The sequence below is a fragment of the Bos grunniens genome, chromosome 13 (assembly GCF_055505025.1).
Source record: "Bos grunniens cultivar Pamir isolate PY7600 chromosome 13, Bosgru_T2T1.0, whole genome shotgun sequence".
NCBI lineage: Eukaryota > Metazoa > Chordata > Mammalia > Artiodactyla > Bovidae > Bos > Bos grunniens.
The window spans coordinates 71,016,238-71,044,025 of record NC_141177.1 but is presented as its reverse complement, the minus strand read 5'-3'; the positions used below and the strand labels follow the sequence as shown (position 1 = coordinate 71,044,025).

General features: G+C 46.6%; 1 protein-coding gene across 50 annotated transcripts in view; it reads right to left on the bottom strand.

Moving 5' to 3' along the window:
• CELF2 (CUGBP Elav-like family member 2) overlaps nt 1-27,788 on the bottom strand; it is a 560,158-nt gene that overhangs the window by 64,441 nt on the left and 467,929 nt on the right. For all 50 annotated transcript variants that reach the window (XR_015139876.1, XR_015139875.1, XR_015139872.1 and 47 more), the window contains one exon: nt 8,234-8,282. Coding sequence is in view for 40 of the 50 variants with exons in the window: in XM_086334866.1 (XP_086190992.1) it covers nt 8,234-8,282 (49 nt within the window). In the remaining 10 variants the exon portion in view is untranslated. The remainder of the gene's footprint in view (nt 1-8,233; nt 8,283-27,788) is intronic.

Sequence of the window (27,788 nt, the reverse complement as noted above, 5' to 3'; positions counted from 1 at the left end):
CTTCCAGGAGCTGGGACGGGCGATCTGTTGATGTAATGGAGAGAGACTGGTTTCCTCTGAAGCGACGCCACCCAGGAGAGCTCGGCAGGAAGGGGGAGGTCCAGTCTGTGACGTCCACCCCAGTAGCTAAAGCCGCTTGTGGCCACTGAGCACTCTGAAAGCTGGCCAGTATGCGCGAGAAGGTGAATTCTTCCTGTGACGTAATTTTCTCTAATTTAAAAGCTGCATGTGACTGCTACATTGGACTGGGTGGTGCTCAGGGGCTAAGAGCTTGCAGTCACAGAATCCCAGGCCGTAAGTAACAGCCTTGAAAGATGTGTTGTGTGACTCTAAAGAGACGCCCGAGGCCCAGCAGGGGGAAGGGTCCAGCCAGGGGTCCTTCCACAAGGGGGTAAGCCTGACCTGGACCAGGATCCACTCCCCTCTCCAGCCTGGGGTTCCGCTCCCTCCACTGTGTTTCTGCTGAGTCTGGAGAAGGCAGACGAGGCCAGGAGAGGAGGCCAGTGCTGTGACTTGGGGACCCTGGTCCTCACTCCAGGGCTGCCCGGAAGGCGATGGGTAACCTTGGGGGCTAAGCAGACCTCCCTGAACCTTAGTCTTATCATCCACAGAATGAAAGTTTCCATTCTTTTTCTTCTTTTCTTTCCTTTCTCTCTCTCTCAAGTGATAGAAGGCAGCCTGGTTATATGGTTCACCTACCATGAAATTAAAAGACACTCCTTGGAAGGAAAATTATGACCAACCTAGACAGCATATTAAAAAGCAGAGACAATTCTTTGCCAACAAAGGTCTGTCTAGTCAAGGCTATGGTTTTTCCAGTGGTCATGTATGGGTGTGAGAGTTGGACTATAAAGAAAGCTGAGCACCAAAGAATTGATGCTTTTGAACTGTGGTGTTGGAGAAGACTCTTGAGAGTCCCTTGGACTGAAAGGAGATCTAACCACTCAATCCTAAAGAAAATCAGTCCTGGGTATTCATTGGAAGGACTGATGCTAAAGCTGAAACTCCAATACTTTGGCCACCTGATGCAAAGAGCTGATTCACTGGAAAAGACCCTGATGCTGGGAAAGATTGAGGGCAGGAGGAGAAAGGGATGACAGAGGATGAGATGGTTGGATGGCATCACTGACTCGATGGACATGGGTTGGGTGGACCCCGGGAGTTGGTGATGGACAGGGAGGCCTGGTGTGCTGTGGTTCATGGGGTCGCAAAGAGTCGGACACGACTGAGCAACTAAACTGAACAGAACTGAAGCACTTGGGTTTGGAGGCTCGTGGACTTCAGAATCCCTTTCTACCAGCCCCTCTTTCCACACTGGTTGTGGCTCCTAAGACAATGAAGAGAAAAGAGGGTTCCAAGGAATTCAGGCTGAAAACCACAATTCCACAATCCCTGTGAACTATGAATTGTGCTCCAGAGCTTGAGAAAGGCTTGATATTAGATGTGGAATTGAAGCTGGACTTTTAAGAAGCATTGGCAGGGTCCGGATGGACTGGTAGTGGGCTGGGGACATCACATATTAACCAGACAAGGCACAGAGTTAGGGTAGAACAAGGCCGGTCCTTGGGGTGCGCAGAGGCAGGTAGCCTTACTGAAGCATCATGTGTATGACTTTCTGCTTGGTGGGCAGAGACGGGCTCAGTGCGGGAGGAAGGTCACCAGTGGTCCAGGGCCCTTGACCCTGTTGAGCCTTGTCGAGGAAGCAATAGGGATCACAGGCTCTAATTCTTGGGCAGAGGCTGTGGAGAACCCCAGTTGCTTTGTGCAGATGAAGATTTTTTAATTTAAGAAATCCTTTTTTCTCCTGTCAGAGTAAGTGGAGTCCCGGTCACCTAGTAGGAGCTGGTGAAGCTCAGTTAAGTCGAGGCTTGGGTTGGCCCAAGGATCCAAGCATTTCTAGAAGCATCAGATCCCACAGAGGATGGTTTCTTGCCAATGGGAGCTTCTGAGCTCCAGTGTGAGGACCCTGACAGCATGAGGCATTCCCCTAAACCAGAAGGGGAACACACGGGACTGATGGAAATGGGACCGAGGAGGGAGGAGAACTTAGGGAAGGAGGGAAACCATCCCGACCCCTTCCCACCCTCAGGAAGCTATGGCTGATATCTCGATGAGTAAAAAACTAATTTCTGTTGTATTTCTTCTTATCCAGAAGAATCCAGTTTTGGTTCTTTCAAACAAAAGCAAAGGATAAAGTCCCAGTTGGTCCTTGGTTTCCCTGGTAAACCTATAATTACGGTATTTAACCAAAATAGTTCTCAGGGTTTGAGCTTTGTTGGGGTGGGAATGCTAGAGTCATCTAAACGTGAAGCTCCTGAGAAGTTCAAAAGTGATTTCTTTCTATAAGAATATTAAAAAAAAAAAGGAAACCACTTAGGAAATCCTGACTTCCTGGCCTCAGTGGAGGGTAAACTCCCACAAGCAGAGGGAGGAAACATCACTGTCTCTTTTTTCAGCAACAAGTGTCAGCTTAAAAGAAAAGCTGCACCACCCACATGCTACCGAAAGTGCTACCTTCCTGCCCTGTGTGTGGATGTGTGTGTAACGTATGTGTGTGGACACGTCTGTGTGTATGCACGTGCGAGTGGACACGTGTGTCGCCACATGTGTGTATGCACGTGTGAGTGGACACGTGTGTCGCCACATGCGTGTATGCACGTGTGAGTGGACATGTGTGTGTCGCCACATGTGTGTATGCATGTGTGAGTGGACACGTGTGTCGCCACATGTGTGTGTGCATGTGCGAGTGGACATGTGTCATCACACGTGTATGCACATGCGAGTGGACATGTGTGTCGCCACATGTGTGTATGCATGTGTGAGTGGACACGTGTGTTGCCACGTGTGTATGCACGTGAGTGGACATGTGTATCGCCACGTGTGTATGCATGTGCGAGTGGACACGTGTGTCGCCACATGTGTATGCACGTGCGAGTGGACACGTGTGTCGCCACATGTGTGTATGCATGTGTGAGTGGACATGTGCGTATGTGTTGCCACGTGTGTGCATCTATATAGGAACCTGAATGGCAGCAATCTCTTGAGCCAAAGCTGCTCTGTGGTTTTAACAGCTGGACCTTGTTTACTGCAATGGCAAAATGGGACTAACTACAAATACCGAGCTTTCCTTGAGTTCGCCTGGATCTTCCAGTGAAAATTTATTTCTGAAATTTAGTCCTCAGATTCCCATTCTAAGGACTGCCGAACAGTTCCGTCGACATGTTAAATAAACATAATCATCCTGAATTCACTTAACTTTTTCATCAACGTTAGAGGCATTTTCTGCTGGGCCTTGCCTAAGCACTCCCAAGCAGTTACGTAGCTCACTAATTTTTTTCCATCCACAAGAATGCCAGGTGCTTAAATAAACCTACCACATCCATAATGTTCTGCTAAGTGCTTTAGGGAAACTAAAAAAAAAAAAAAAAAAGATTTAAAAGATAACGTCTTCGCCCTCTGGAGGAAAAGTCTATCTTCCTTTAGGATAACCAATGAATGAATGAGGGGAAATGCTTCATACGCCAGGGGCTACACAGTCAGGGTGGCCACGAATGCTGGCGGCCAAGCTGAAAGTGGATTCACAGCAGCGACCACTGCCAGCTCCCCTTCCACAGAGTAAATGAGAAGGGTTAATATTACAGGTACATGGGGACTTTTTAAGTTCAGGGACTAGAAACTTAATTTTTAACGCGCCCCCACCCTCAACCGTAAGTCTGTGCTAACATCCTGGTGTACAACCTGTCAAAGTTGCACCTGTATTTGGGGCGGCCTGAATTCATTAACAACTTTCCAATGTGTTGGTGCTAACATACGGCATTTAATTATGGCCTCTGAATCCCAGAGTCTACTTTGAATTTCAAAATGATTTCTTCCTTTCCAAGTGTATCAGCAAGTGACTGCAGGGGATCCAGATCCCCATCTCTCCAGGCCGCACCCTCCCTGGACAGACAGTGTCCCCTCACACTGGCTCTCACAAGCCTGGAACTGGATGCCCGGTCACTGGAGGTTTCAGAGGCCTTGAGGAAAGAGATGGGGGCTTACATGGCATTTCTGGATGCGAGGCTCTCGGGACCCTTGACAGGCCGTGAGGCTGGAAGTTAAAGCAAAATGAACCTGACATTCTGTCCACAGAATCAAAAAAGAATCCTTGAAGCTAGGAGTGTGACCTCACAAGTACACACGGCTCCAGCCCCTGGGACCCCAAGCCCAGAACCAAAGGCGACCACCATGACTTCCTCATCGCCCACTGCTGGACTGACTTGAGACCCAGCAACTGCCTTTAACTTTCAATCCTGCACAGTTGGTTGATTTTTCTACATGGCGATGGAGGATTAAAAGCTGGGAACAGGCCCTCTGATGGGAGAGAGAATGAAGAAGAGTGTGTGTGTGTGAATGTGGCTGGTCCCTGCAATAATCCACGCCTCCTCAAATGCTCTTCCTGTACCACCCACTCAACTAGGTGCAAGGGAAAAAGAGCCACAAAAGGTGGGTGCTGTTGAGACCCGGGCATATGTTCAGTGTGTTCTTCTCAAAGTCCCTGATGTTTTATTGCTGGTCCAGAGTAGGATCTTTTTTCTGGATGCCTGGCGCAGTAGAAGTGCAAGAACATGAAGTACTGATGAAACGCTGGGAGTCTGCATAAATGTGCTGGAGGCTACAGCTGACGCCAGAGCCACTGGAAGCACAGGTTCCGGGAAGGGTGGAGATCTCGCAGGTTTGTTCCAGAAAACATTCAAGTGCAGGGAACATACAAGAGCAGACTCACATTTCTGGCGGGGGCGGGGAGGCGGGGGGTGCTTCCCTGCCTGGTGGCTCAGTGGTAAAGAAACTGCCTGCAATGCAGGAGACCTGGGTGCGATCCCTGGGTTGGGAAGATCCCTGGACAATGAAAGGTCAACCCACTCCAGGATTCTTGCCTGGGAAATCCCATGGACAGAGGAGCCTGGAGGGCTACAGTCCATGGGATCATAGAGTCAGACATGACTTAGTAACCAAATAACAAACCACATTTCTGGGCTCAGCAGAGGTTCCCTCTGTCAGAATCCCTGAGTGGACAAAAGCTTAAAGGAGCGATTGCTTTTCTGGAGTTCATTTGTCCATCACTAATGAATCTGTGATGAATCTTGCTCAGCAAATATGAAGTTGGAGAAATCTGAACACACTGATAATGAAGAGAGTAACTGTCTCACTATGATGAGTCCTTTGTGCCATCCATAAATGTCAGCAAACTCAGAAAAAAAAAAAAGTGCAATTACAGCTCATTATACTTCTTTCACAGCCACAGGAGCTATTTTGAGCATCTGAGCCCAAGAAATCTTGATGCTCCCTGAGCTGCAGAAACTATGAAAAAGTAAAAAGTTAAAGTAAAAGTCTCTCAGTCGTGTCTGACTCTGTGACCCCGTGGACTGCAGCCTGCCAGGCTCCTCTGTCCATGGAATTCTCCAGGCAAGAGTACTGGAGTGGGGAGCCATTCCCTTCTCCAGGGGATCTTCCTAACCAGGAACTGAACTGGGGTCTCTGGCATTGCAGGCAGATTCTTTACCAGCTGAGCTACCAGGGAAGCCTCTCAGAAACTATGCTTACCTGTTAAAAATGCCATGTGACATCAGAAAAGGCCTGCAGCTTGTATCCCTGGCTTTGGGACATAATACCTTTCTCCTTCTTCCACTCAGGTTCAAGGAGAACCCTGAAGTCTGCTCATGACTATGCAAGGCGGGAGCCTCTGTGAAGAAGAGCTCTTTAAAAGCCACCTTCGGTCCCTTTATACTATTTGACTTTTTGTTTCTTAACTGAAAATTCAGAAAATGAAGTTCAATCTGCAAGCGAAGGGACCGACGGCCCAGAAAGGTTTGTGGGTTTTCCTTTGTGTGTTCAGAACTAAGCTTTGGCAGGAAGAGCCCAGGGCTGGAAGGGCCGGCCTCTGCTCTCAGGAGGCACCAGAGAAGCTGCCTCTGAGGGCTGGAGTTACGTCCTCAACGGAGCAGAGTGGATGCTCGCCTCGCACCAGGTGTGACCCTAAGTTCTGCAGATGTCAACTGTGGGATGACGCCGTCAGGTGGGCCGTACAGGCAGAGCACAGACTAGAAGACCACAGCCCCTCTTACAGCTGGAGACGTGGAGGCTGGGTGAGGTTAGAGGAACTTGCCCAAGGTCACAGCCAACAAGTGCAGGGTCAGGGGTCAAGTCCGGGCTCCTCGAAAGAGGGCTTGAGACCCGGCATTTTTGGGTATTTGCTCATCTTAGTAACACAGTACCCAGTCCTGCTTGGCTTCTGAGACTGTGCAAAATAGGGTGTGTCCCTGGCAGTTGTATCCTGTTGCTGTGGTTCCAGACCCAAGCACACACCACCTTCAGTGTCCAGAGGACAGTCACGGTTTGTACCTGCCCAGCAGAAACTGCAGAAGAAACCTTCTCTTGGTTCAACTCTTCAGGTATTTTAAGTCTCACGTTTTTAACTCAGTTCTCTGTCAGGTTTATCACGATGGCCTAAGGCTCAAATGAAGCCTCTTCTGCAGACTCTGATCCCATGATCGGCGTCCTGACAGTGTGGAGGATTATGGAGCCAGAGGACAGGGAGCATCTCCTGGTGGCTGGACACTCCAGCATGACCTTCGCTGATTCATCCCACAAATACCAGCTCCATCCCTCCCCTCTCCCAGGAGGAAAAGAACGGACTGCAGGCATGCCCACCTGGAGCATGTGGGCTCAGGGAGCCTGCCTTCTGCCTGGGCAGACACACGGGGTGCAGGGTCCTAAGGGCCAGGGAAGAGTGGGGGTGGGGACACCAGGCACACTTTATGCAAGTGCTCAGTCACTTACAGCACTAGCCCAAATATCCAGGAAAAAAGATCAGCTCTGAGAGGCAGTTACCTTTATTCCTATTCTATGAATGAGATTAAAGTCCAATCTCTCCATGACTGTCAGATACTGAAACCAGTGACAACGGACACGAGTTCCAGGAGGGAGTGGACAGCGTCTTTTGTGTCCTTTTCTGCTTTTAAAAATTCACTGCTGCAGCCCCGGCCCCTGGCAACCTGCCCGGCACAGAGTAAGTAACTGACGAAGAATTGTCAAACGAAGGACAAAGCGAGTGGACTAAGACCCAAAACAAAGCAGTGGTGGGTTTTAGGCCCTCTGACACCCAACACCACGGCTGCGATAAAGAACTGTAGGAAAAGGAATCAGACCCGAAGAGAAGGGTGTGGCTGCTCAGGATGGTGGTGAAGCACCAATGTTTACTCCCCGACAGGCGAGCCCAGTGCCTGCAGTATCCCCATACGGCAGGGAACTTCCTTCAGAACTTTCCAGTTGATGGGGCTAGAAAATGGGATGCACTACAATCAGCAAAAACACACCTCGTGGAGAGGCAGAGCCTCATCATAATTTACACACGCGGATATGCGGATCTCCGAGTGCGTGGCTTCTGCCCCATGACTAATTAATGAGGTGCAGAGATGCCTGGAGGCCGGAAACCACGCTGATTGTGTCAGTCTTGTGGGATGGGGGTGCTGAGCTCCAGGAAGGCAGGAGATTCCTCTAACACACATTCAGTCAATCCCAAGAATAAAACGAGGAGAGACAGTCTGCACAAGTCGAAGCAGAAACTCCAGAGAGAAATGTGCCCATCAACCCTCTGGTGTCATGGAGAGGCAAGTCAATTATTCCACGGACGTCATCAAATGCATACATATATATTTTTTTGCACTTAAGTGTGTGTTTATTAACCAGCAGACTGAATTCTGAATGAATATAGATTCAAATGCATGGATACAACCTAGAGAAAAGTGCAATCAGACACTCTCAAAGCCAGAGGACCAAAAGAAAGGGGGGAAAAAAAGACAGCCCAAGTCCTGGTGGGCGAGGCCCTCCTCACCTGGCTTCTCTGCCTGGTGTAAGGTCATCCCTCCTCCTTGGGAGCCTGTGCGGCTGTCAGAGGAGACAGACAAGAGCCAAAGGCCATAGGGTCACCATACCAATCACATCCCAAACAGAGGGACACGGAAAACCGCCACTTGTAGCATCTTCACAGGTCTTTACACCAGATACAGGAGGGAGGGGGACTGAAGTTCAGGTTTCTCCAGAGGTGCCCACCCCAATGGAAGCTCCTGGAGCACATCTCTTTGCCTTCCCCAGAGAAACAGCCAGCTCCTCCCCACACCCCCCTCCCCCCACCAGCCTCACTTCTGTGCTAAAGAAAACAGACATTAATAGGAGACAATTGGTCACCACCTACCGTTTGATTTTTCACTATCTGCAGGTTTCATCTGAATGGGATGATGCATCTAAAAACAGAAAAGTGAGAAGGTAAGGCAGACTGAACAACAGTTCAACAGTCTCAGAACCCCATGCTGCTCAACAAGACTACGGATACCTTCATAAGGCATTTAAATAACAACGAGACCTCTCTCAGTTAACAGGAACCATTATATATTAAATGCAAGCGTGTGTTTGATGTTCAGCAACAGGATGCTTTTAAGTCCCAGGGCTCTGTGACACGGTATCATAACACGTGAGCTTTGCAGTCAGGTTCAAGTTCAAAATCTGGTTCTACCACTCAGTGTGGTTTCTGCTAGGATCTGACAGGTGATTCTGGCTCTGCCGTTCATTATAGCAGCGTGACCCTGGGCAAGCATCTCCTCTGAGCTTTAGTCTCCTCTTCTGTAAGATGGAGGTGACATCTATACAGTAGGGCTGGAGAGAATTATCAGAGAAGACGCATGTGATGTGCTTAACAAATGAGGCATAGGAAAAAACAGCTATCGTTATTTTGTGTTACTACAAATGATTACAGATGGTCCACTTTTCTCCTGGTCATTCTATGTCTGCTGCATGGCTGTTTCTTGGGTTCTAGAGTTCTGAGTAATTTGCAGGTTGACCCATTGATTGATTTAGGTGTCATCATCTAATTTTTATTAAACATGAAGTATGAGACAGGAATGCAAAGGCAGTGAAAGAATGGACAGAAGGCGAGAGGGAGGGAGTAAAGGATGAGGGACGGGCTGACAATCCCATTCAGTGCGCATGTAGGTGGAGGAAGCACCTGAGACAGCGTGGGACCAAGATCCTGCATCTTGGAGGAACAAGATGCTCCATGCTCTTTAAATGATGCCAATCACACTCCTGTGCGTGATCTGCAGAGTTGACTCCAAGCACAGAAAGCTGCCACCGTTTCCAATTAAAATAAATTCCTCAAATGACTTTCACAGGCTCTCTCGCTTCATATTTCATCCTACCCCAAGGACTGTCGACGCCACGGGGTAGATGGAATCAGTGGCTGTGCAAATGCTTTTATTATAATGGGTCCCATTCTGTCTGAACCTTTAATTTCCCCAGTGGACTTCCCTCACTTGCCAGCCACAGCTCTGGGTTTTATCTAATTTAAATGAAAGGGGAATGCTACTTGGCTCTGGCACCGAAATGATGGGAAGTGATTATCGGGCGGTCGAGACCACGTGCACCTAATGCCTGCCAGGGTCTTCCAAACACTAGAGGAAGAGGACGAGAGAGCAGTACCGGGGATGAGAGGCTAAATAATTCAGAGCTGCTTCGTTTACGCTCCAAGGCAAGGTGCTCTTACGCACAGAACACAGGCCTTGAGGTGTGGGGTCCACTTGTATTCCCACTCCACTCATTAATACGTTCAATTTGTAGAGAAGAGACCAGGATGAGAGTGGAACGCTTAGGGGTCAGTAAGCAGACTTGTCTTTTCAGAAAAGGGGCTGTGGGAGTCCAGGGGAGCAGGCACTTCACTCTGCCTGGTGAGGGCCGTGGGGGTGCTGTGGCAAAGGGCCCGTCTGCTTTGAGTCCTAAAGGCTGGCAGACTTGCCAGCAGAGGAGGGGGGCAGCCGGTGGACTGTCCCACACACAGAAACGGTGGTAAGGAAGCGCCCGGCCCTCCTGGAGGCAGTGCAGTGTGAGTGTCTGTGTCAGTGTGGGGGGCACATGAGAAGGGGTGCCGGGGCAGCTGGTGTCCAGGCTGCTGACCATCTTGGAGGCTGCTGCTGCTGCTGCTAAGTCGCTTCAGTCATGTCCGACTCTGTGCGACCCCAGAGACGGAGGCCCACCAGGCTCCACCGTCCCTGGGATTCTCCAGGCCAAGAACACTGGAGTGGGTTGCCATTTCCTTCTCCAATGTATGAAAGTGAAAAGGGAAAGTGAAGTCGCTCAGTTGTGTCCGACTCCTAGTGACCCCATGGACTGCAGCCTACCAGGCTCCTCCGTCCATGGGCTTTGCCAGGTAAGAGTACTGGAGTGGGGTGCCATCTCACAGGCTAAGGCATTGCAATTTCACCTAAAAGTCAGCGATCAGGTATATAATGTTTAAGCAGCAAAGCCATGAGATCCCATTTGCTTTCTCGAAAAGCCACCTTTGGCTGTAGCGTTGGAGGGTGGAGACTCAGGAGTTGAGGGGGACAGTTCAGAGGCGACTGACTACAAACAGTCCCCGGAAGCTGGTGAAGGCCTGAACCTCAGAGGGAACTGGCTGGTGGTGGCAGAAGCCCAGGCCTGGACAGCTGAACGTGCAGCGGGGCCCCGGCCTGTTCACTTCACCTCTGTGTCCTGCACACAATGCTGTGCCCTACAAGTAACTGCCTCAACAGGGGAAACACGAGAAAGCTGGCCGGGGAGGCGGTGGGCAGAGACTGAGGGGCACAGGTCAGGACGCCCTGCATTTGGTGTGAAGCTGGAAACATGGGTCTCGACTGTCAGGACGGCTCTGGGAGTGGGCTGATGCCACAGGTGTGGCTGAAACTGTCCAGAGAAGAAAGTGAGTGAAGGGAGATGACAACCAAGGGCGGAACCAAGGGACAGCGGGAAGACGAGTCGTCAGAGGCAGAGCAAGGGCCAACCAGAGAAGCAGGGACAGAACCGCGTGCCCCACAGGCGCCACGCAGGGAGTTTCAAGAACAAGGTGGTGGTCAGAGCGAGTGCTGTTAGATGCTGCGTCAAAGTGCCCCATGGTCCTTCTGCATCTGGCAATACGGATTTTTTTTTTTTAATTTATCAAAACAGCTTCTGTGAGGGTAGTGAGGGCCAGAATGCCAACTTGCAGGTGGTGGGAGGGTAACAGGAAAGGTAATGGTTGATATGATAGATGCAGATAATTACTTTGAGATTTGTTCTAAGAGGTGGCAGGGAGGAAGACAGGAGGCTTGGTGGATGATGAGGGTGGACTCTTTCCAGACAGGAAACACTTGTACAGGTCAATGAGCTGAAATGACTCAGATGAATTTCACGGGTTAAAGCTACAGGAGAGATAAGAGCACCAACATTACACACAGGACACAAAAAGTCAATGAACAGGACTCTCGCCTTCAAGACACTGCCAACCCAACATGGCGACTGACATGCACGTAACTAAAGGAGAAAGCTGGCGACGAGGATCAGAAAAGCAGTACAGAGAGAGTGCTGTGAGCCCTCAGATCCATCAGCGATGTGCACAGAGGGCTGCTGCTGCTGCTAAGTCGCTTCAGTCGTGTCCGACTCTGTGCGACCCCAGAGACGGCAGCCCACCAGGCTCCCCTGTCCCTGGGATTCTCCAGGCAAGAACACTGGAGTGGGTTGCCATTTCCTCCTCCAATGCATGAAAGTGAAAAGTGAAAGGGAAGTTGCTCAGTCGTGTCTGACTCTTAGCGACCCCATGGACTGCAGCCCACCAGGCTCCTCCATCCATGGGATTTTCCAGGCAAGAGTACTGGAGTGGGGTGCCATTGCCTTGGATGAGGAAATCTGGGAGCTACAAGGACAGAATCATTTGACTAAAGCTGCCAAGGGCCCTGGGAATCACCTCATTCAATACTCTCAACATCTGAAGGGAACAAGGGACTCCACGAAGGACACAGGGCTGGTTAATGACACAGCTGGGATCAGAAACCAGAGTTCCCTGCTCTTCAACCAGGACCAATTCCCACAAACTGCATGGCTTCCCCCACAAATGCCGAACACGGTGTCTGGACTCCTGAGCCTACGAGGAGAAGCTGCAGGCACCAGAGAGACGCTCGCTTGGAGGCGCCAGCAGTATCCCTTTGGGGAAAAGCAGTCTTTCTCTGCCTTCCCAGCACGCTTTACCAACAGAACTCCACCATGGGTATTGTGTGAAGACTTGACTCTGGGTTTTCCTGCTGTTGCTGAGAACTGACCCTGATTCTGATCTAAGACTATCCAGAAGGCTCAGGAATGTACCACCGGTAGCAATAAAACAGCCGGGGCCACTCTGGACTTGAATTGGGTTTGTTTGAACTTGAACTCCTGGATCCGGAGAGGAGAAGGAGAGATCTCCTTATGGAGATCTGCATTGTCAGACCAAGGTGATTCTAAACAGGTAGTTACCCTAGTCCAGGGATGTTGTGAAACCAACTGTGATAACTGTATGTAAAGCGCCTTGACCTTCTTGGAGAGAGGTGTTCAATCAGGACTGTATTAGGAATGGCTCATTATCACGAACAGTTCATTTGAGTTTCAAATTCCTGATCAGGTACAGGATGTAAATGTCAAGGAAGACAAAAACAAAACAAAACAAAACAAAAAAAACGGTTTGGAGGAGTTATTCTTGTAATGTTATGTCACTTCCTCAAAGTCTTATGATTCCAAGAACTTTGGGAGAACTTGTTGAGTGGAGTAGGGAAGTTCCTGCAAAGGAGGGGGCATTCCAGTTTAAAGTTTCAATATAATATAATATTATAATATAGGGAGATTCCTCCTCTGTAACAGGAAATGGTGTCAAAGATTCACCTCAGTAGGGTGCTAAGACAACTCACACGTTCACTTCATTCCGCTCTGTCACATGGTGGGAATAACGGGTAAACAAGAGTTCTCATCACAACAGAGTGTCTGACGTAAGGGTAGAGAGAGACACACCAGGTGTTTTCCACAGGCGGCGTGGGGACTCAGACAGCCACCCGACACAAAGGAAGGGCAAGTGCAGAACACATCTCAGCTGGAGCGACGGTCAGGCTCAATCCTGAAGGGACCCTGATGCCACCCAGGACTTGAGTGAAGGGCATTTCAGGGGAGGAACAACCTACTTGAAGGAAGAGAGTCAGAGAACTGAGCCGCACCGCTCCTAACGAATGATGATGACACATCGTAGCCGACAGAGGGGGCAACGGATGTCGCCAGAGACCATTCATTCACCAAACCCCAAATGACAAAGCGCTGCAAGACCCGCCGTCCGGGATAAGCTCACAATCAGAGAAGTTCAAGCACAGAGAAAGCAGCGCACATCTCAGCCCTGAAACAGAACGGCCCTGGGTTGGCAGCCAGAGGCCACACCCTCACTGCCTTCCTCAAGGACTGAAGATGACACCCGTGGCATCAGAGCTGAAGCTTGGCAACACAGCTTTTGTCATGATGGGGACACTGGCCACCTCCACCGCCCGAGCTGGAGGGTGGGGGTATGTACCGTGCTCTGCAGTTGGGCAGGAGACAGCAGTAATGGCAGGAAGGGCCCAAGAGCTTGGCCGTCCCTGTTCCAGTCTCCTGCCTGAATCAGTTACACGCGTGTCCACTCTTTTTTAGATCCTTTTCCCATCCAGGCCATTACAGAGTATGAGTAGAGTTCCTTGTGCCATATAGCAGGTTCTTACTTTATATACAGAAGTGTGTGTATGTCAAACCCCATCTCCCACTTTATCTCACCTCCTTTCCCCCTTGGTAACCGTTAGTTTGCTTTCTACATCTGTGACCCTATTTCTGTTTCATAAGTAAGTCCGTTTGTACTTTTTTTTAGATTCCACATGTAAGCGATCGCGATGTCTGTCTTTGTCTTACTTCACTCAGTACGACTATCTCTAGGTCCATCTACGTTCCTGCAAATGGCATCACCTTGTTCTTTTTAATGGCCGAGTAATGCTTCATAGTATGTATGTTAAGAGGCATGTTAATTACGCCAAGGCTGCATCTCCATTGTTACACAGGATCAGCTGGGTCTGAAGAAACCGTCACTGGTCTGTATTGCTATGATCTGTCTACACAGAGGAGCCTAGGGATTTACAACCTCTAGCCAGTGGCACTGACAGGGTAGCTTCCTTGAGGCCTGGAGGAACAGCAGCAGTGAATCTAAGCACTCGTGCTAAGTCAGTAAGTTGTGTCCAGCTCTTGCGACCCTAAGGACCATAGCCCACCAGGCTCCTCTGTCCATGGGATTCATTCTCCAGGCAAGAATACTGGAGTGGGTAGCCATTTCCTTCTCCAGGGGATCTTCCTGACCCAGGGATGGAACCCTCAACTCTTCATGTCTCCTGCATTGGCAGGTGGGTTCTTTACCACTAGCGCCAGCTGGGAAGCCCAGTGAGTCTAAGACTTGAGTCCAGCTCAGCTGCCCTTGGAGCAGAGACCACAGCAGGGCCCTGGCTGTCCTACTCCAGTTTCCCCACAGCAGGGGGCCTGTCCAGGGAAATGGCAAAATCAAGTATTTTGGAAACATATCTGCTTCATGGCAGCGCATTTAACAGAGTTCATCGAGTTTATGTTTCTATGAAGAAAGCCTTCTAAACCCATTTCCTTGAAGACTGCTTTGCATGTGACTTTGTTTTACATTTTATTACCGAACAGTGACATCATATCTCACGTTCCACAGTAAGGTATTGGGTAACTTGTTGGTTTCTATTTAGTCCTACTTAAAGGCAAATGAAATCTATAGATAAACAACTAGGATTTACTGTATATTACAGGGCATTATGTTCAATATCTTGGAATAAACTATAATGGAAAAGAATAAAGGAATATATATAATTACACATACATATATATGTATACCTGAATCACTTTGCTATATACCTGTATATTACTAATGTAATACTGTCTATCAACTATATTTCAATTAAACAAACAAACAAATGCAGATGAAGTCTGATGAAAGGGGGATTAGTCAAGCAGTTTCGAGAGAAACTGGCTGTTACTTTCAGTTACATCTGGGTATTCAGTATTGATCATGAAAGCAAAGGGCACTGTGACCACAGCCCACTGAGCTGCTGTCTCTAGGGGGGCCGATCAGGGCCTCTTGACCTGAGGGCCCTCCTCTCTGACGTGGGCTAGTTTCATCCTATGCCCCCACTCTCTCAGGAAGCTGTCAGTGTCCAGGGCTCCAGCCTCCAGGAAGCCTCACCCCGTAGCCTGCCTCCTAAAGGTGAGTGCACGGCCCCTGGCCCTCCCTCAGCGTATCCCCCACATTCACAGGGGCCCTAGATCTGAGGCCCTTACTGCTGGCAGGACCTGCTGCTTCTCACTCTGAACATGTCAGCCTTGGATGTGTCACCAAGAGCCAGGCTGCAGCTCACAGAAATGAAGATGAGGACGTAACTATAGGGCAAAGGCACCCCCAAAAGGCTGTGGAGGTGACGGCATGGGGAGGGAGCTACAGACGCCCCTGGCGGCAGCCGTCACCACCTTTGCGATGAGTCCTGTCGCATCCCAGTGACAAAGACAAGCCTGGGCCACAACCACCAGCATCCACGAACCACACTCTATGAAGTCTGAGTCATTTCCCCAGATCTTTCTGCCTCGATCCTGTGATGGCTAAGGAGGTGATTCTGAGCTGAAACGGCCAGTGTTAACCCAGATGGAGGCTGGAAGACCCAGGACCCTGTTTCTCACACCAAGGAGAATTTGTATTGAAACTTGTTTAACCCTGGCCATCACCAAAGGATGAGTGAACCACCTTTAACACCAGACTCAGTATAAAACATGCCATTTTTTAACCTGAAATGGATTTTACAGAGTCACCACCACGCACCTCATTATTAACCCCATTGTGACCCCTAGAAAGAGCAGCCGTGATGGCACATGTTATAAGCTTACTGCCCACAGAGTATTTAAAGGGAGGAGGAGAGGGGAGGGAGGAAGTGAATGCATGAAGGAGCCATGTGCCGAATGAGAAAATTAACAGACTCCGCTCAGGAGAGATGAACTGGAACTTCTCTTGCGCTCCCTCCCTGCCAACGCAAACCTGACTCATGGAGAATATACGTCGAATATTGTTGGACAGCAGACTACGAGATACCAAAGGCATCTTCGCTTCCTCAATTTTTCTCCAAAATGTTTTGCAAATGGGCAAAATAAATTTCAGAAGAACTGCCACCAGCTGGAGGCAGCCCATCACCCCAAAGGCAGATGTACTGTCAAGGGATCTTCTACGACCATAAGGAACTCCCAGAGCCATAGAGGCTCCCCCATCTCTCTAGGAAGGAAATTCTGCCATTGCCATCACTGCTTTTTATACTCTGCGTAAAGGAGACTGGGAAGAAAAAAAGGGAGTTTTAGGAATGTTGACCTCTCAGTATTGAATAAGGACCTTTGAATTTCTCTGATTTTTGAAAATGGTGATGTATCGATAAACTTCCCAAAACATCTTTTAATACAGTAACGCCTCCACAAGAATACAGGTGACCAGAGTCACATGTGGGATCCGTCTCCATCAGGATGAAGCTGGGCTTGGCGCTCACAATTGTGTTTGCTACGTAAGTAGAGCATTTAGGCAATTTTGGTGAAAACAGAGGAAATCTCCCCTATGCTCTCAGTTTTCCTGGGCTAAGCACTGATTGCTGTAGGCTCTTTTTATGTATCCTAACTAATTTAATTCTCACAACGACCCTGAGATAGGTGTGAATAAGGAACTAAAGGGACAGGGTTGGGGGAGGGATGGAAGGAGGAAGACAAAGAGAGATTAAAGAACTTGGCCGAGGCACAGGGAGCAGTGTGGAGCAGGGATTTGCGCTGGGGCTGTCTCAGGCTGCAGCACAGACTCTCATCCCCTCCTGCATACTGAGCCTCCCCTTAGTATATCCAGACAGCTATGCTGTGAGATGGTGGTTGCTAAGAACTGAGAGGATTACCAAAATCTCCTCTTCCACGCTAGACATGAAGACTCTCTCAGTCTGGAGGGTACCTCCCAATTAGAAACTTATATATGAAGGTGTGTATGTGTATATATGTATACATTCATATATACTTCACATGCACATATGAAATACATACTTTAAAAACTTATTTAAACAAAGACCCCAGTTCAGCAATTTTTCCCACCTCTTACTCCCAGCCTCTGGCAATCACTTTTCCTCTTTATCTGTGAGGTTTTTTTTTTAATTAATTTTTAGATTCCACATATAAGGGAGATCATAAAATATCTGTTTTTCTGTGACTTATTTCAATTTAGCATAATACCTTCAGGGTCCATCATTCGTCCAAAGACAAGATTTCATTTTTTAAATAGCTGAATATTTCATTATGAATGTATATATGTGTATATATACATATACATACATACATATTTAAATATGAAACAATCTCTTAATTCATTCATCAAACACTTTGGTAGCTTTCATATCTTGGCTATCGTAAATATATGCTGCAATGGACATGGGAGTACGGGTTATCTTTTTCAAGTTAATGTCTTTGTTTCTTTCAGATAAATACCTAGAAGGAGAACTGAGGTATCATATGATAGTTCTATTTTTAAATTTTTGAGGAAATTCCACACTATTTTTCAAAGTGGCTGCATCCATTCACATGCCCACCAACAGTGGACAACGGTTCCCTTTTCTTCACATCCTCAGCAACACTTTTTATTTTTTATCTTTTTGACAACAGCTCTTCTGACAGGTGTGAAGTTATAGCTCACTGTGGTTCTGATTTGCAATTCCCTGAAGAATAACAATGCTGAGCATCTTCTCGGGTGCCTCCTGGCCATCAAGATGTCTTCTTAGGAAAAATGTCTATTCAGATCTTCTGCCCATTTTTAAATCACATTGTTTTTTTTGCTACTGAGTTGATGAGTTCCTTATATATTTTGGATATTAATGCCTTGAATATATGATTTGCAAATAATTTTCTCCCATTCATTAGATTGTCTTTTCTTTTTGTCAATAGTTTGCTTTGCTGTGCAGAAGTTTTTCAGTGTGATGTGGTCTCACTCATTTATGTTTGCTTTTCTTGCCTCTGCTTTGGTAACCGTTTCAAAAAAAATCATCACCAAGAGCTATGTCAAGGGGCTTGCCACCTACGTTTTCTTCTAGGAGTCTTACGATTTCAGGTCTTACATTAAAATCTTTAATCCATTTTCTTAATTTTTGTGTACTGTGTGAATTTTGTGTCCAGTTTTCCCTGCATCATTTGAGACTGTTCTTTGCCCACTGTGTATATTCTTGGCTCCTCCGTCATAAATTAATTGACTATATACGTGTAAGTTTATTTCCTGGGTTTCTATTCTGTTCCATTGATCTGTACGTTTGTTTTGAATGTCCATACCATACTCTTTTGATTACTACAGCTTTGTAATATACTTTGAAATAAGGGGCGTGTTGCTTCCAGCTTTGTTCTTTTTCAAGACTGCTTTGCCCATTCAGGGTCTTCTGTTGCTCCATACAAATTTTACAACTATTTGTTCTGTTTCTGTGAAGCCTATCAGTGGAATTTTGACAGGGATGGCACCAAATCTGTAGCTTGCCTTGGGTAGTATGGCAACTATAACAATATTAATTCTTCTGATCATGAACACAGAAAATCTTTACGTTTATTTGTGTCTCCTTCCACGCCTTTCAATTAAGGTCCTGTAGTTTTCTATATACACTCCTTGGTTAAATTTATTATTTTAGATGCAATTGTAAATGGAACTGTTTTATTAATTTCTCTTTCTGATATTTCATTATTAGTGAATAGAAACACCACAGTTTTTTTGTGTATTCACTTTGAATCCTGTGACTTTACTAAATTTGCCTATGAGTTCAGTGTTTTGATGGAGTCTAAGGTTTTCTCTATATAATATCATATATCATCTTCAAATAGTGAGAATTTTTATGAAAAAAAAAAAAAGATAGCTTAAGGGACTTATGAGACAACACTAAAAAGGACGGGCATTCATATTCTAGGGATCCCACCAGGAAAATAGACAAATGGCAAGAATAATTATTTAAGGAAATAATGGTTGAAAGCTTACTTAACCTGGGGAAGAAAACAGACATTCAGATCCAGGAGCCCAGAGTGTTTCAAATAACTCAAAGAGATCCACACAAAGACAGATTATAATTAAAATGTCAGAAGTTAAAGACAAGAAAAGACTATTAAAAGCAGCAAGAGAAAAAGAAGAAGCCCTCATAAGATTACTAGCAGGTTCTTCAGCAGAAACAATGAAGGCCACAAGGGAATGCCACAATACGTTCAAAGCGCTGGAAAACAACACAAAACTCCCAACCAGGACTACTCTACCCAACAGATGTATCGTTCAGAATTGAGAGTTTTCCAGACAAGCGGAAACCAAGTGAATTCAGTAGTACACTAACAGAGTCGTATGCCATGATCAAATAGGATTTGTGCCAAGGATGCAAGGATGGTCCAACATCCACAAATCAGTCCGTGTGACATACCATTTTAAAATGAAGCTTAAAAATCATGTAATAATCAACAGATGCAGAGAAAGTGTTTGACGACATTCAACATCTATTTGTGAGAGGAAAAAAAAACCTCTCAACAAAGGGGGTACAGAGGGAATGCACCTCAATCTAATAAAGGGCATGTATGACAAGCTCACAGGTAACACACTAAACCGTGAAAAATGGAAAGCGTTTTACTTCAAGCTCAGCAACAAGACAAGGAGGCCCGCTTCTGCCACTTTCATTCAGCGTAATACTGGAAGTCTTAGCCACAGCAATGAGGCAAGAGAACGAAAGACAAGACATACAGACCGGAAAGGAGGAAGGAAAATACTTTAGGCTCAGGACAAAAATGACTGTCCAGGTTTTCTCTATGAAAAAGGTAGGAAAGAAAACTTAAAATGCTGTTGTGAGTCAAAGAAAAACAGCCTTACGGCCATACTAGGAAAGTATAGCTCTGATCTGTGTGCCATGTGACCACGAACTGTATGCCCTAATTCAGACAGATTAAATGTTAGTTCTTCTACAGTTCCTTCAGGTCATTTAAAATACATGCAAAATGGAAGTAGACTGTGAAGTTTATATTATGGGCCAAGTTATCCAAAATGTTCTATACCTATGATGATGAGAAACAACTGATAACAAGCAAAATTAGCTCTCAGTCTACGAGAGAATAATAGTTTTGAATTACTGACAGCTGATCTACAGTTTGTGGTTTCTTCACAAACTGTTAGTGGGAAAAGTACACTGGAATCTATAAAATGAATCAAGTATAGACCACTTATTAGATAAGTCAGCATTTACACAGGTAGGCATTGGTATTTGGCTTTATGATAGTTGACTGAATTGTACAATGCCTGTTTCTATTTGAATGTGTGTGTGTGGTCACGCTCAGTTGTGTCCAACTCTTTGCAAGAGGAGCCCACCAGGCTCCTCTGTCCATTGAATTCTTCAGGCAAGAATACTGGAGTGGGTTCCTATTTACAACTTCAGGGGATCTTTCTGACCCAAGGATCAAACCCACGTCTCTTGTGTCTTCTGCACTGGCGGGTGGACTCTTCACGATACTACCTGGGGAGCCAAGTAATCATCTGAATGCTGATTTGGAGGCAGCTATACTCACCACCACACCACCCATGCTGAACGCTGCGTGGGAAATTCTGGAGGACACCGTGTAGACAGTGGCCTTTTGAAGATGCAGATTTGCTGGTGGAAGCAGAGTGAATGGGATTCCTTTATGCTTTGAGTCACAGTACTATTCCAAATTGCTCTTTTATGCATCTCTGCTGCTCCTGCTGCTAAGTCACTTCAGTCGTGTCCAACTCTGTGTGACCCCATAGACAGCAGCCCACCAGGCTCCTCTGTCCCTGGGATTCTCCAGGTAAGAACACTGGAGTAGGTTGCCATTTCCTTCTCCAATGCATGAAAGTGGAAAGTGAAAGGGAAGTCGCTCAGTCCTGTCTGACTCTTAGCGACTCCATGGACTGCAGCCTACCAGGCTCCTCCGTCCACGGGATTTTCCAGGCAAGAGTGCTGGAGTGGGGTGCCATCGCCTTCTCCATTATGCATCTCTAACTAAGTTAATAGAGAAGGCACACAGAAAACTTTAAATGAATATTTGCCAATGTATATCTTAAGTGATCAAAGCCAAGAATAAAAGGCGATGTGAATATGACAATAACAAAGAAACATGTTATCCTTTCTCTTCCCATGGCAAATCACAACCAGAGGAAAAAAACCTACAGTGGAAATAAATGACTATTTCTTTCTAATAGCCACTGATACATGTGAAGTGCTTAAAGCACTGCCTGCATAATATGTGCCCAGTAAAGTTATCATTATCATTGTCATTACTATTTGACAAAGCAAAAGGAGATCGCTGAGGGAAAAGGCCCCAATCGAAACATGCTGCAAGGAACAGCCTTTCTTGGTCACATGGGAAGTTTACAGTTAATACTGCTCCCAGCTTTTTCCATATATACTAACAACCCAGTGAAAGAAAACGATCTACAGAACCCAGAATTATGTATCTGCTTTTGGCTTCTCGGGCTCCAAAGGCAGCCTTTTTTTTTTTTGCTGTAATGTTACTGGCTATTTACATTTCTGTTACAGTCGTGTGGTACACGAGAGGGGGAAAGTCAAGCAGCATAACCATTTAGTCCTGGCAAAAAATAAAATAAATAAAATATTGCAGGAAAATTAGATTACTCTGGGTGGAATTACAGGAGGGGAGCTAGAGTCTGCTCTGGTGATTAAGTCATCATTTCTGACAGATGACTCTAATCGCCTGTCAAATAGCATTCCTCAACCCCATCTGTAACTTGGCGTCCTCGTTACTCAGCCCGTGTTACCTTCTGTATAGGAAACACACACAAGCAAGGGGAGGTGCAGCCCGGCGTTTATTACACTCATTAGCTATAATTAGGTTCTGTGTTTTCATACTAAGTAATAACACGAGCTTCCATTTTGCTTTATTTATTCTTAAAATTAGAGGAAAAATGAATAGGCTCAAAATAGGAGGCACAGAACGTGAATGAAAAATAATTGTTATAACAAAGTGCGAGCGTAATGCTTTTCGAAGCATCCCCATTGAAGAAGGATGTTAATCCTTTCTTAATTTTTCATGGAACTGTTGTAAGCATATTACTTAGAGAGGTAAATCTATGATACTTTTTAACCCTCTAGTCAGATGCGGGGCCTAATTAGCTGTGATTTCAGTAGAAGGTATTATTACTATGTTTAGTCTTATTTTTACAAACAGAAAGCAATTTCTTTGATAAGATTTTGGTTCTTCCCTCTGTCACTGACTCTCTGGGATAGAGTATAAACAAATGATCCAATTAGCTGCGCTCCCAAATAAATACAATGAAAAGCAAAGCAGAACCAGTTAAAATCGAGTGACTGTACTTAGGCTCTCTGGAATCCTCTGTTTAGAGCTGCACGTTTTAATGACGCAAGACTGGAGGGCCTAGAACAAATCCAGAAATGGAGGTAAGTGGAAAGACAACGTGGGAAGAGGCGTGCAGGATCACAGTGCCACTCAGGCCATAGGACAACACCCATGAGCACAGCAGAGGACCACACAAGTCACACACGCACGGGACGGAGTGCAACAGCCACTCCTGGTTAATAAGCCCAAATTAACAATAGACAGATATGCTTTCTAACCATGACTTCCTTCTGACAGTGGAACTGTCTTCCCAAACCCAGTGATGAATGTGCCAAGAGTCACTCTTCCAGATGTTACCCAGACGCTCCATTAGATACGCTCCCGGACTGAGCCAGGGAAAACACAGATGGAAATAACAGGGCCTGACCTGGCCACAGAGGAGTGACTTAATGACCTGGTCGTTTCCCTACATTGCCAGTATGATGGTCCTACAGGCCACAAACTTAGTATCCTCTCGTATTTTGAGACAGATGAGTCTGGTTTAAAAACAAATTGTCCTCTTGACATTAGCCTTGACCCATCACGGCCACCTTTGGGCTCGCCTCTCACATGGCCGGGGCCTAACCCCAAAGCCAGCCCACTGGGCTCGCGGTGGCCCCCTGCCTGACAGCTGTCATCCAGATGGTCACGGTTACCCAGGTCTCAGCTCCCTGGACTGGGGGCAGCGAGGCCTGTGGGCTCGTGAGCAGAGGGTGGTCCACTTCCCTCACTGATGTGCCCTCTGGGGGGAGATGCCCGTTGTGCTTAACTGGCCCTTCTGCTGGGTCCACGTGTCTGGCGGACTCCTCATCCTGTTGGGAATCTTAGTCAGACTGGGAGCATGTTTCCTCCTCGATCTCTCTGCCCCCTTCCCAGGACCCAGCTCAGTTCATGACGCTCCCTGGTACAGTTTCCCAGGCTTCCCTCTACTCAGTTTCAGCCACACTCCTGCCTCACTCTTGCAGGAAGCAGCCCTTTGCACAGTGAAAGCTGCCCACACTGCACTGGGTTTCGGTCGGTCCCGGGAAACACCAGTGTGGGGTGAGCCTGGGGCTGAAGCAGCATCAGCCCAGGACTGGCAGCAGCTGTCCGCTCTGTGTTCCCAGACCCCTCGTGGGACCAGTACCCGGGCCACATTGGCTTACTCTTCTGCTTCTTGGAATTCTCACTCTAGATCTGTCTCTGTCAAGTTTCTTTCCCACTCCTGCTCACACAGATGCCTGTAACGGACTCCTTGCATGCTGCTCCTTGCCTCCCAGAGCATCGTACACGCTGCTGCCTTTTTAATCCACCGAAAATGCAGGTGTCATGATGTCTGTGCCTGGCTCAAACACTTTCAATGACCTATCAAATTACATTCTGGCTCCTTGGCCCATCTTTCAAGGAACTCCATGTTTTGGTCCCAAATTACCTTTTCAGGGTGACTTCCCACGATTGCTCTACATTTCCCATCTCTTCTAGTGAAACTGAAGAACCTCTTCTTCCTGGTTCTTCTGCCACAGGCTCACCCATAGAAAGGCATCATAGTCCTTCCCGTGCATCTACAGAGTATTTTCTTTGTCAATAATAGCCTCTGTATATTTGTTACTCAGAAACACCTGTATGTCAAGTTATAGGCCAATCATATGAAATTGCCATTTCTGTAGGTTAACAATGGTTGACTGGTGAGATGTCATACAGTATGACCTCCCATCCTGCACAGCAAGGAATGGTATCATCTTCTTTTCAGATGAACCATAAGAAGCCCTAAACATTCAGGTCATGCAGGATACCTCCTTTGCTGGGCTTGAAGATCTTTCCAGTAATCCATCTGCATATTTACAAGTTGTATCAGTTCAATTAAACATCAACTTGATAACATAAAATAAGACGACTCTCTAAACCAACCTTGGACTTGATGGGTATTTGGTGTGCAACCCAAGACACTTTTTATCTGCTCTTAGTAGCTTCCATGCTCTCTCAAGATCACTGATGCTTTATCCAGTAATCTCCAGTTTCCTTTCAACTCTAAGGCAAACCAAAGCCACGACACCACGATGCCCCTCTAACAAGCAAATCTTTAAAACCTCTGGTTCAAAACTAACTTGGAAGATTTAAGCCAACCGTATCTTATCTTGAACCTTCTGACAGGGAAAGGCGTTTCATCTCATCAGCAGAAAAGCATCACTGAAGCCTGTATTCTAATGACCCTGCCAGAGCTTAGCTTCTCAGTTCTCAGTGTTTGAGTTGCTCTGCCAGCCACGTTTATTAATTAGTGTATAACATTTCCATCTCTCTGCAAGTTGCAACCTCTCATAAAAAATGCATGATTTGATTGGCTTAGGAATGACAACTTCATTTACAACAGTCAAATAAATACCATACCTCACTCAGCAGTCTCTTCCCATTTATTTATTTAACTACCTCCATGGCCTTTGGGATTTGTACTGACTCAGTGAATGAAAGGAGATAACTAGTGTAATTTTCTTTTCTTAATCATGTTTAAGCAAAAATGATTAAATCTCTTTTTTTTAAAGAAACGAGGAATGGCTAAAAAAAATTCCCTACTAAAAATAGATGGCAAATTTGAAAAAATGCCTTAAGGGCTATTTCATACTACCCATGTTTAAAATGCAAATCCATTAAACATCTGAGCAAGACATCTGATATTGTTTTTAGCAGCTATATTTATTCATCTCATCTTCCGCCATGGTACTAAAGTTCGGTTGATACTTTGCCAAATGAGGATCTCTCCTCCAGTGCTGCTAATTCTTTATGAGTTTAAGCTTAATTTCACGGTCTTGTTTTGATCTCCACCTTCTATTCTAATGTGCAAGATCATTTACCAACTTTGGAAACGACTTGTTGGCAGAGCTTAGGGAAATTTTGACGGTTCGATTGTTCTATAAATACCTTCCCTGAAGCTCAGTCTTTAGAGATTAAATTTGAGGCTTGGGCCTTTCAATATATGGCATGTGACCAAAGTTTAAATGGCAAAGGGAAACTAAGAAAGGGGATCCACAAGGTAAGACTTTCCTAGGAAATTTATCCTAAGGAAATAAAGGGAGAACCCTTCCCTGACATTCCATCTGCAGCGGCAAATCTACTCTGATGGTTTTCTGCTTCTCTGTATGTGCTGTACTGAACGTGGGTCTGAGAGACTGTGGTTGCTTTATGTTTGCTTTGTAATGGAAAGAACACCTCAGTCAGAATCATGAGGTTTGGGGGGGGTCTGCATGTTGGCTTTGCCAATGCTAAGCACCTAGAGTCGAGCCACTTGGCCTCGTTAAGCTCCAGGAAACTCATGTTGGAAGCAAGGATCGTATCAGCAAATTCACTGTCCGGTCTTGGATGTATGTTTCATCTTGTGCTTCTAGTCTTTAGGGTAGGAGTCTATGTGACCCGAAGGAGTGTGAAAGACCACGGAAGAGCTGAGGCTACGCACACTCCTCTTACTGTCACCCCACCAGTGTGTAAAGAACTCTCGAGATTATCTGATACTGTTAGAGTGTCTACGAATAAAAGCTATCCCCTTGGGAGTTTGTTTACTCAACAAACATTTGCGGAGCCAGAGCCAAAGGTACGAGGCCCCACCCTGGCCTCTGAGAATGTTACTTCTGAAGCTGGAGCTCTGTGTGGGAGACACTGATGCATAAGTCATAGCGGAACAGAACACAGCAGTGGGGAGGGTGAATTTCAGCACAGGCGAAATTACGCACCGTGGACCACAAAGCGGGAACATTCACTCCTGCCTTCTGGAAGCGTGAGGCTGCGTTTTCATGGCGGGAACACTGTGTGAGCCAGGATGGCAAAGAAACTGAAGACATGGTGGAGACACGAGATGGAGTTCCCACCTCAACCTCGAGAGTCGACAGCTGTGTTCATTTTTTCTCAGCCATAAGACACAATACAACAATGTTCACAGATTCCCAAGAGCAGCTAAGGAAACGTGAAGCCCCCAGCATCCGGTGGTACTTCCACCATCCGCTCCCCTGCAGGAAAGCACTCAGAAGACTAACAAGTTTAGCTCTAGGTAGGATAACTCCAAAAATTCCCCTAAGCCCATCTGTGCTTTTATTAGCTGTGATGACAACTGATGAGACCCAAGTGATGAAGAGGCTGAAGTTGCAGAGCTGCTTCTCAGGGAGAACACAGACCTCCCCACTGATGATAAATGGAGCCCAGGCAGGGGGAAGACACAGGAAGAGGGGTAGCTGAGGATGATCTCAGCTTCTTGTCCTGGTTGGCCCTCATGTCCATGTAGGTGACGCACGAGGAGGGCTGGGCTTGTAGGGGGAGAGGACTTCAGTTTTGGAATTTCCTGTGGGCCATCTGGATGGAACTTCCCAATAACAGATGCTAAATATCCAGGTTTGGGGCTTGACAGAAAGGTCTGATGTCAAGGTCAAGTGTGGGGATCCAACAGCCTCCACGGGGTGGAGGGAAGCCAGGACAATGAATGATGGAGACACAGTGAAGTCGCCCCATATGAGAAAGTGACCCTAGGGTGCAAAGAGGTTTAAGGCGTAGTCCTCTGCTTTGCCATCTTTAGGAGAAATATACGTTTTCCTAAGAACATCGTTGATCATTTCTCTTCACTGTGTGTGGGAGGCACTGGGAAGACACAGCTTGAGATGCCTTTCCGTTCTTGTCTGCACTCAGCTCTGTTCTGCTCCAGCTTCGTCCGTGTTCCAAGCTTTAGGCCAGACCCAGCCTCCCGTCCATAAATCAGTATCAGGGCGGCCAGCTGGTGTATTTTTTTTTCCTTTCATTTCTTAGAATTTTGTTAAAGTCTCAGCTACATTTTCTCGTTCCCAATAAAGCTTTTAAAAGATACAATGGAAATGTTGATATTCTGCATTTCCATAAAACTCATCTTTGAGCCTATCATGTTTAGAGAAGAGAATCAAACTAAAATGCTGACGAAAATACCCCAAGAATCCAACTACCACATCTGTCTAACCAAATGCTGCCAAAGAGACTGAAGGTCATGCTCAAATGAGACTCTGAGATGTTATTCTGGGAGCCGGACACTCAGCACAGTTGTGGTGGAAAGACCTGCCCTGTTGGAGCCCTAACCTGTATGCAAAGGGCTTTTCATTTTCTTTTTCTCATCGGTGACTGAGTGACTTTCACCTGAGAAGCAAATGATACAGAAATACGAGGGTGCGTCTTTAAAATTAGTACAGAGAGAATACTTCTTTTTGATCTGCTTCATCGGGGTACCTCTCAGGAGGTGTCTCAAGGATTGAAACCTCCTTAGCCTTGTGTTCTCTCTTCCTTCCTGAAGGATAAGAGGGGTTCATGGTTAGTCAGCTGCATCTGGCTTCTGATTGTTTCCAAGACCAAAGATAAGGGGCTCAACTTGTGGGACTCAGAGCACAGTGAGCACCAGAGAGAAAACAGTAAGGGTTATGAACCTCCAAACCGCCTAAGGAAGAAGCAGAAGCTTTTTTTTTTCTTTTCCTAAAGCTCAAATCCAGCTCAAATCAGAGACTGAAATAAAAAAAAAACAG